Raw genomic sequence first — 10,421 nt, 5'->3', positions numbered from 1 at the left:
ACTTTGTTGAATTTTGTTTAAAACTTTTGAAATTCTTTTTAAATAACTTCCAATTTGGGTTCAATTTATTTCTTTTCTTAATTTATCTGGCAAGAATTTCTAATATCATTAATGATAGCCTCAAACTAGAAGGAGCCTGTTGTGGTTTGTGTCTAGACATCCCTCGAAGCTTTATGTGGGGCTTTTTAGAAGTTGTAGATCTAGGGTATGTGACGCTGGGATCAGAGATTTGATGCTGGGATTGATTCATCAGTGCTAGGATTAAGGATTAAGGATGACCCACTCTGGGTGTGATTGCTGCCAGCTCTAATGGATGGTAGTCTGGGTAGGACACAAGAGACAGAAAGAGGGCTCCTGCTGTCACTGCTAGTTGCTTGTTGTTATTGTTGCTTGCTGCTTATTTACTTCTGTCTGCCCCGCTTTGCTTTGGACTTTTTTTTCCCCTTTGTGATGACCCTCTGTCGTGTAATCCTATGTTAGAGCAGCCAATTATGAAATAGAACCTCTATAAACTGTGAGCTACAATAAACCTTTCCTCCTTTAACTTTGGGTGTTCAGTATTTTATGTGGTTTTGCTTTTCTTTTGAGGCAAGGTCTTGCTGTATAATTCAGGCTGGTCCTGAACTACTACTATGTAGCCCAGACTGGCCTCGAACTCATGGTAATCCTGTCTCAGCCTCCTGAGTGATAGAATTACAGCATGTGCCACCATGCCCAATGGGTGTTGGGCATTTTGCTTCAGCAACAAGAAAAGTAAGGCAGAGCCAAAATGTTAATCTAAATTACATATACATGTATATGCATTTAAGCATCTGATTCTGAAATGCAAATATACTAATAACTATAAACAAAGATGAGTCTCAAAAAATACTAGTCAAAGAAGCCAGAATCAAAACAACACATATAGAATGATTTATTTATAAACATTCAAAATGAGGCATAGACAAAAGATTATAGTATTGACTGAGGGGGTCAACTATGATTTCTTTGGTATTCACTTTATGATCATCCTATGTAAGGTACATTTATTTATTTTTTTGTTATTTTTTAATAAATTAAAACTATAAAATTTAGAACATGTTAAGAGTACTTATGAATTTCTAGAGATTAAGGAGCAGAAGAAATCACTTGTGTGATTCATTTGTAAAATTTCCTACTTTTTGAGTTGATGACATAAATCCTTCTATGACATATATTCTAGTGTCTCTAACTAAACTTATTTATTTGCTTAACACACATGATTGTGCACTTTATGATGTTATTCTATTGATGCTGTGTATGCCCATCTGCTTTGTTTCTTGGGACTTTCTCCTTGTGAAACACAGATCCTAAGACTGTCATTTATATGCACTGAAATAGATTACATACCTGAGCTTGTCTAAGACATCTGCCAAATAAGCAGCTATTAACACAAATATTAAATCATTCACTTCTTATCTATTTTTCCCATGCAGAACAAATACTGATAAATTTTACATTATTATGTTAATTTAAAAAGAATCTATCCTAAAATTTTAAACTATCATGTTACTTTACAATATGGAAGATCATGAAAACATTATGCTATGTGACAGATGTTAGACATAAAGACATAGAGGGCATGTTTTTATTCTTTGTTTTTGTTTTGGTATTTTTTAAGGCAGGGTTTCATTATATGGTTCAGGCTGGCCTTGAACTCACTTTGTAGCCCAGACTAGCCTTCAACTTGCAGTGATTCTCTTGCCTCGGCCTCCTGAGATTTTATTCTTTTTATGTGAAATGTCTAGAATGATCAAACTTGAAGAGAGAAAAAGGTGATTTGTGATTTCCAGGAGGAAAGTGTAGGGGAAAATTATTATTTATGGTATAGTGGTGGTGATTATACAAGTACAGTATTTGCATATACTAAAACCACTGAGCTGGGAGAAGTGTTGCATGCCTGTAATCTCAGCATTTGGGAGTCCAAGGCAGAAGGCTTGCTGTTAGAGTCCAGACTGAACTACATAGCAACAGCAACAAAAAAAGTAAAATAAAAAAATAAAATCACTGGATATACACTATGAAAAGATGAATTTCAGAGTTTGTGAATTATACCTCAATAAATCTGTCACAAAATCTCAGTTGAGAATTTTTTTTTAAATTTTTTTTTTTGTCTTTTTCTTTTTTATCGGTACCAGGGATCGAACTCAAGACTGCCTGCTTGCAAGGCAGGCGCTTATGCCACTGAGCTAAATCCCCAGCCCCCCAGTTGAGAATTTTTGTTTGAACACAATTCCTTTGTAGATAATCTCTTCTTTTTCTCTGGAAGCATTTAGGATTTTCTTAAAATGTAAAATAGCATAACAATTTTTTTACTTCATTGACTTTGTATTCTCTTGACTATCTCTGAGAGTTTTAACTACAGGAAGACAAAATCAGCCATGTATTTTCTGCAAACAATTTATGATCTCCTTAAGGGATTATAAATGTTTTTGGATTATCAAATTAGCACTACAAGGTAAGGGGAAGAGAACAGTCCTAGACAACTTTTTTTTCTAGTGGTTGTGTATCAGTGCACTAGAAGCATAAACAACTCTATTTTCAAGCAGAAAAGCGTTTAATATTTGGACCTAGATATTTACAAAAATCAATGGATGCTTAGAGTAGAAATCCATAGATTGTCTCTGAATGTTTGGCTCAAAGATTATACAACATTATTTGTAACCCAGTATCAGGAAGCTGGTAGCATTACTGTTTTGTGGTACCTACACCATAGCTACCTAATCCTATGGCACTTATATACAGACACTAGAACAAGTCAACTTGTCAATGCATTTTGGAGCTGTTGCCTATTGGTGTTTGCTATCATGATTGAAGAAATTCTTCCCTTCTTTCAAATCTGGAAAGCCCATCTTGTTGAAAGAATTTAAATCGTGTCTATAATCCTATCTCTAAAGGAACTCAGAAATACCCTTTGTATTCTAACAGACCCTATAATACAGATAAAGAAGTGGATAGGGATGGAAATAGAAGATCAGTTGTTATGGTTTATATCTAGATGTCTCCTCAAAGCCTCAGGCACTGATAGGTGAAGTTTTTATAGTTGCCTGAATCTAGACTGTTTAAATGTGGATTAAAGGTGTGTGTATGGATTAAAGGTGTGATAACTAAACTCATCCACTGAATAGGTAAAAGGGAAAGAGAGGCTAGCTGCCGCCGCTTTGTTGCTTGTTACTGCTTCCTATCTACACTGCCTAGGACTTGTTTCTCCTTTGCCATGGCACCTTGGCTTGGAGCCAGCTGTCTATGGACTGAAACCTCTGAAAACTGGGAGTTGAAATAGACTTTTCTTCCTTTAACTTGTGGATGTTGAGTATTTTGTCCCAATAATGAGAAGTAACTAAGATATTAATTATCTAACAATTTTCTGCACTCTAAAGTTTTATACATCCAGTTACACATAAACCTGACAACAATGATAGCAAGAAGATCGTAACCTATCATGTTGGAGATCACAAATTATAAATTGAAGCTAGGGCCTGGAGGCCTTACTGGTCCTGTAATGATGTGACACTCCTGGGCAAGATTACACCAGCATAGGATCACCACTGCCCTCTAAATCATCCGAACTGATCCTTGTCAACATAACGTACTCATCAATTTAAGATCACTGCCACCTTCTAAGTCACCCAATAATCTGACTGATTTTTGTGTGTGCCTAATAAATAGTGGCTAGTTCAGAGTGTCATTGTCTCTATCCATCCTGAAGCATTGACCTCCCAGTCCCTTTTTTATGTACCACTAACTTTTCTCTTCTTTATCATTTGCTGTATCTTTTATACGGTAATTGATCCTAATATAAATAAAAAACATTGTCTCTTTCAGGGCCATAAATTGCCCTTGACTCTTGGGGTACTTGAGTCTTATTTTAAGAAGGGATGGTTATAAGGAGTAAAAATCAAAATAATGAAGGTATCTATAAACCTATCATCTTGAATTATTACCATTCCAAATATACAACCATAAAAAACAAAAACACAAAAAATAATTATAGGATGCAATGAGATGATACAATAAAAAGAGACAGAAATAAATGTTGTTTTGTCAAGTAATTGCCATTCATTATAGTCTCTTCTGCAAGACAGAAAACCTTAACAATTCTACTGACACAGGGAGGCTCTGAAATGTTGCAGCCCTCTCAATTCTCAAGGTGACATTCTTTCCCAATAAATATCCTAAATTCATAAGCTTGCCTAAAATGTTAACTGGAAGTTCAGACTCACTGGTGGCTGTATCAGCCCTACGATTGATTTCATGAGATGAGCATCTTTCAGAGCAATGGTCTTCAGTGGACACAGGCATAAGTGAGTAGTGGGGGCTACTTTTTGTCTCCAAGGGACATTTGACAAAGTTTGGATATAATTTTGGATGTCACTATTTTGGTGAGGGTGAGCTGTTACTGGCTTGTAGTGGGTAGAGGCTAGAGAGGTTAGAACATTATGCAAAATACAGGATGGTCTTCCATAATAATGAAATATCTGACCCCAAATATCCACAGTGCCAAACTTGAGATATCTTGTTTCCAACAAACAGAGAATTTTTCTACTTTTCTGAAACCAGTTTTGAGGAAGTGTTTAAAACCTGGACTTTAGGGGCTGGGGATTTAGCTCAGCGGCATAAGCACCTGCCTTGCAGCAGATGTTCGTGAATTCAATCCTCGGTACCAATAAAAAGATAAAAAAATATTAAAAAAAAAAACCCTGGACTTTACATCATCATCTCCTAATTCTTCAAGGTTGTCAGAGTTGCCAACAAAGTCTTGCCCAGCTCATTTATTTCTCAGTTCATCTTAATGTTCTATTATAACAAACACGTGTTACCAAGGGCTGTGTTCAACAGGTAGCTTATTCCAGGAAATCACATATGATAATATAAGTAATTGTATTATTATTGCTTGCCTTGGAGTGTCAATATTTTATTTTCTGTTAATGTGATGCCCACTGCTTTTAGATCCAAACCAGGTCAAATAAAAACACCTCAGATTCTCAGTATGGAGATTTTTATTTCTCTAGTTTTTGAACACCTTTATGTACCAATCAGATTGTGAGTCTTGACTTGTTTGTCAGCTACGAACATTTGTATATGTATCCCCTTCTTAAGACTGAACATTTTTGTCTCCTCATTGCTTTTACCCAAGTGGTTTAGATACCTTATTGTCTAGACTTAAACATTTTTCAGGATGCCTTTCCTTGAGGGCTTTTCCTCTTTAGGCATGTGTGTTTTTCCTTGGGTAACTCTGTAGCACAATATATAGACATTTACTTGGTTGTATCTTCAACGGGGCCTTATCCTCCAGTAAGGGGAAAAAAAAAGACAATCATTTTGCAGAAGGTATCTTCTTTAAATTGCTCTGTGTATGTATTTAGTAAACATTTTTGAGTTTGATGTTATACCATTTATTCCAGTTTACTATCACAAAAGAATCACACATGTTTCTTTAAAGTGTATGCTTCACAACTTCATTCTGTGATTTGATTCTGCAAATTTCATTTAGTCTTTCATAAAACTGCATTCTGTAAATTTAATTTAGAGTCTTTCATGAAACTGTATTTCTCAACATTATCATTCAACATATATTTGTGGAAAAAACGAATAAATTGAATCTGTTGCATCCAAACCTTTCTGAACTTTTTATATATAAATCTTTCAAAAGCTGTTAAAACTGCTTCAGATGCTAATATTTTAATAATGTTTAAAATATTTAAGTGAATAAATGTGACATTTGATATTGCTCAAAGACTGTCGTATATCTGCTCTCATACTTTTTAGGTTAAAATTTCATGTTGAAAGGAATAAATTCCCTTCATAGATGCAAGACATAATTTCATATTCACGTAGATGCACATTATGAGATAATACTGTACTGTGTATGCTTTATTTTTGTAGAAATGTATTCCCACAGTACAATAGTTAATATAATTAAATGGATACTTTTTTCGAGGTTAAATGTTTTTTTGAAAGCAGCAATTAGACAAGGTCTAGTGTGATTTTTACATTGTCGTTTTGCAAAAAAATCAATATTTTAAGGATGCAATTTTTGGAAGCAGCAGGTTAGTGTAGCTATCTGTATCAGTTATGGGTATTGTTAGTGACATAAAGTAGCAAATGCGGAATGGTTACTCAAGTACTGTAAATCTTAAAAATAATCAAAATCCCAAGATAGGAACTGGCTTCCCACAGATTTGGGTGGGTGGGGGGGAACACCACGCGTGGGAAGGGCAGGACCAAAAGCCTTGTGGGCGGAGCTCTGGTGGATGTGGGCGGACTTTCTCCTCCAGCTGCGCTCTGGTCTCCGATCCTCTGGCGCTGGGCTCCAAGCTGCTCGGCTCCCTCTCGGCTTCCGTTCGGCTGCTCCCCGCCTACACTAGAGGAAGAGCAGCTTTGAGGGCCGCGCACGCGCTCTCCGCGCCATCTGCTCTAAGCGTTGCCCTCAGCCTGGTGTTTTCACTTCCTTCTTTCTGGAGCTGTATCCGGGTCGTTTGCTTTCCCTATTGTCTCAGTCAGTCGGCCTCGGACTGTGCAAGTTCTAGGTGTTTTGTTGCTTCTGGTGCAGGCTAATAAAGTCTTCTTTTGTGTTTTTCACCCGGGTGTGTCGGCGCCCCAGGGCCGCGCCGCCTGGGTCGCTAAGCGCCTGTGGCCGGGAGCGCGGGAGGGGCGCTAGCTACGGGGTGCGCGGGCTGGGGCGGGGGTGGTGGGGGCCCGGGGGCGGCTCTGGGCGCGCCCCTGCTGGGGTTCGTGCTGCCTGTCTTGAGTAGCATCTTTCGGACAGCTTTCCCGGTCCTAGTCCCGGACCTCGGCGCTGCCCGGGCTCCCGCAGCTTCACCCTAGGTCTCCTCCAAACGACCACCTCACGGATTCCTTAGTAAGTGTATCCGAGGCCTCGGTGGGGAGAGAGGTCCTTTCAGAGGGTGGGGGGTCCCGCGGGACACTGGAGCCTCCGTGGATGCTCCCCCTCCGCGGTCCGGGACCCGAAGCCCGCTTCTTTTATTCCCTGGGCTTTGCGTTTTCTGTGGACTCTTGCGATGTCTAATTGAGGGACTGAAAGAGAGCCTCAGAAGCATCTCTGTGGGAGGTACGGGGAGTGAGTCTGCTGGGATTCGGCCCGCTGGAGTTGGCGTCGGCCACACCCCCGGGGCTGCAGCTGCCTTCTGTCCGCGCCGCAGACTTTTCTCGGCGCCTGAGGCTCAAGCTGTGTTAACACAGATTGCCTGCTCGAGGTCATCTTCATCTTCAGCATCACAGCTCTCCCCAGTGTTTGCCATGCTTATGAATGACGATGTAAATATTTTTCTCTTTTGACAGTGGATCGAAGCTCCAAGAGAAGGCAGGTGAAGCCTCTGGCAGCTTCTCTTCTAGAAGCACTCGATTATGATAGTTCAGATGACAGTGATTTTAAAGTTGGAGATGCCTCAGGTAAATGTTTCCTTTTTTTTTTTTTTTTTTTTTGCCCTTTTGCTAGCTTTTTGAAGTACTTTTATACTTTTTTTTGGTAAGGTTCGGTTTTGATTAAAATGCCGAGTTAAAGTGAAAAAACAAACTTTGTTATTTTGTCAATTTTCGCAAGATCCAGTCACTAGATCCTACCATTGCTTCTGTTTTTATTGATACTCAGATAATTAGTAAGTAGGGAAGGATGTTTCCGAAGTTACAAGAACATTTCCTCTATTTTATACCTTAAGCTCTATTTGTGCTTATTTGACAAAGGAAAAAGTCAAAAGATAACCTGAAGTAGAATATCCTAAGAGTACAGCGAACTATGTATAGCTCTGATCAGTGATTTTCTTTTCAACTCACCCTACACCTTCTGAGGAGAGTTTCTTTTTGTCTGTTAACTCTCTAATAAAGTGTGCATGCTTTTTATATTTAGTGATTTTAGAAAACACATTTTAAGAGATCGTATCCATTCACATTGTATGAATTTGAAAAACAAAGAAAAATTTTGTCTCGTTTATTGTATCTCGTGTATAATGTATGTGTCATGTAAGATACAAAGTTTTAATTGAGACTGACACATACAAACTACTTAAATATTTCATAGGTAAGTTACTAGTGTAGTGAACACATAAATAACAAAAATTATTTACAATTTTGCCCCTTTCCTTGGAAATTTAGGTGAGTAAAAAAATGAAAACCTCACATGTTTCATCCCTTAAACCACTTTCTTTTGCTTTGTAGTGCTAGGGATGGAGTCTGGGGCTAACAAGGCCTATATGCTAGGCAAATGTTCTCCCTGCACTTCTAGCTCCTCTGACAGTTTGTAAGTGTCTTTCAGAAGTTTGCTTTGTTTAATTGTCTCTCCTGATTCTTTTTTGCTTTTGTTTTTTTCCTTGCTAGGGGAAAAGGGATAAATTAGTATACTGTGTTGCAGTTAATTACTTTTAATAGCATCAGCAAACAGAATTTGCCTTATATTTGTTGGGAACTTTTGTTCATATTTTTTCATTTAACTTTTACGTTAATTCAGTAAAGGAGATAGTATTTATAAGAAACGGGGATACTAAGTTTACATAATTTGCATCCAGTCACTCAGGTATAATGAGTCCAGCGCATTTGACTCCATAATTCATAGTCTTTTCACCATTAGATTTTAAGAGTGGGTAGATGTAATCTTAAACTAAAACTACTTGGGCATTGTGGTTACTAATCAAGTTCATTCCCAGCAATCAAAAGTTGATGTTTATCTTGATTAACTGTTTCAACTTTTGCTTCTCAGTTCTTCATTTTCCATTTAGTGATGCTTGAAATTGTCAAAGAAAGGAAAGGAAGGGGAAGGACAAGAGGTAAAATTCAAATGTCTTAGTTTTAGTGGAAAAAACTCAAGAGATTAAAATACTCTTGGGTATGGCCAAGTGTGGTGCTACACACCTGTAATTCTAGCACACCTACACACCTGTAATTCTTGGAAGGCTGAAGCAGGAAGATTGCTGTGAGTTCCAGGCCTGCCTGGGCTACAAAATGAGTTGAAGTCCAGCCTTAACTGCATAGCGAAACTTTGTCTCAAAACAAACAAACAAACGAACAAACATGTAGAATACTCTTGACTGTCAATTTGTTAATAAGGTTGTAAACAAAAATAGTTAACCTCAACAGTTATGAATTTTTTCAAATACCATTATGGGATAAAGTCTAAAACTTTTAAGTAGTCTAAAATTAATCTTGTGACAGTAAATTCTGATTTCATGGATAATTTTTTCCTTTTGTTTAAGTAGAGTTCATTAACAGACATTTATCCTTTATAAAGGGTAAAACAATCTAAGTATACAAATATATACTACTCTATCAAACTATGTAGAGATTCCTGACCGCTTAAACCCAAACCATACTGAACAGTAATTATTATTGATAGGATGAATTTTGTTAAGCTGAGTTTTGTTAGGCATGTATGTGTGTACACATACACACACACATTTATTTCCCCATTAAAAACACTGAAAACGTAACTTTTTGTCCTTCTTGTCATATAATACCTATTCTGTTGCACTTATATGTCCCTGGCTTTCAAGGATTTTAAATTTGTGACCTAAGGTCTAAAATCACAAATTTATTTGTGTAGTTCTCGGTGTATTGCTGTAAAAGGAAAATTAGCAGAAGATGATTTTGTTTAAGTTGATTAATAGTCAAAGAAATTGGGTCATATTTTGATTGAAGGACATTAGTGTTTTCCATAGCAGAGATGTTGTCTTCCTCTATATTACTGCGGGTTCCTATTTTAATTCTTTCTGTTGTCTGACATAAGTAAATTTAGTTGGACTCTTGAAGGAAATAAGCTGTCAGATTTATAACTGGTTTTCAAATACGTTGAATTTGTTGGATCCCAGTCTTTTTTTTTTTTTTTTTTCCATTTTCTTTTTTGTCTTTTTCATTTTTATCAGTACCAGGGATCGAACTCACGACTGCCTGCTTGCAAGGCAGGCGCTTATGCCGCTGAGCTAAATCCCCAGCCCTGGATCCCAGTCTTTTTTATAAACCATGGTGGGTATGGTGGCACTCACCTATAATCCCAGCACTGAGAGGCTGAAGCAGGATGATCACTGTGAATTCTAGGCTACCTTGAGCTGCGCAGTGAGTTCAAGGCCAGCCTGAACTGCATAGCAAGATCCTGTCTCAAAAAAATAAAAAATTAAACCAAAAAACTCTCGATTAAAGATAAAGACTCCCCAATCTATGTAGCAAACCACAGTTAAACTAGAAGAGCAGAAACAAGTAAACGTGTTTGATCTTGTCTTCTTTCAGGATGACCTGTATTGAATGAACCATTGACCTTCTTGGAACTTGAGATGATTAGATGGGTGGCCGTTAGTTGTTGTGTACATTAGTTTCTTTTTATCATCATCTTCAAGTTTGAAATTTGACTGTAAAACTATTTGTGTTTCTGTCAGGCTTAGAGAATACATACAGAAAAC

General features: G+C 37.6%; 1 protein-coding gene across 10 annotated transcripts in view; it reads left to right on the top strand.

Moving 5' to 3' along the window:
• Nucleotides 1-6,406: 6,406 nt before the first annotated feature.
• Nucleotides 6,407-10,421, top strand: part of Phf14 (PHD finger protein 14) — a 284,212-nt gene continuing 280,197 nt past the window's right edge. For 4 of the 10 annotated variants that reach the window (XR_010045211.1, XR_010045212.1, XM_063242105.1 and 1 more), the window contains exons 1-2: nucleotides 6,413-6,880; nucleotides 7,321-7,431. Coding sequence is in view for 7 of the 10 variants with exons in the window: in XM_063242105.1 (XP_063098175.1) it covers nucleotide 6,880; nucleotides 7,321-7,431 (112 nt within the window). In the remaining 3 variants the exon portion in view is untranslated. Of the gene's footprint in view, nucleotides 6,881-7,320; nucleotides 7,432-10,421 lie in introns of all 10 variants that reach the window. The other 6 variants (XR_010045215.1, XM_063242100.1, XM_063242119.1 and 3 more) reach the window with 3 other exon arrangements.

This window comes from Cavia porcellus, unplaced genomic scaffold (assembly GCF_034190915.1).
Source record: "Cavia porcellus strain 051 isolate PalLab524CR breed Dunkin Hartley unplaced genomic scaffold, mCavPor4.1 scaffold_2, whole genome shotgun sequence".
Classification (NCBI taxonomy): domain Eukaryota; kingdom Metazoa; phylum Chordata; class Mammalia; order Rodentia; family Caviidae; genus Cavia; species Cavia porcellus.
This window is presented reverse-complemented; position numbering and strand designations above follow the sequence as displayed.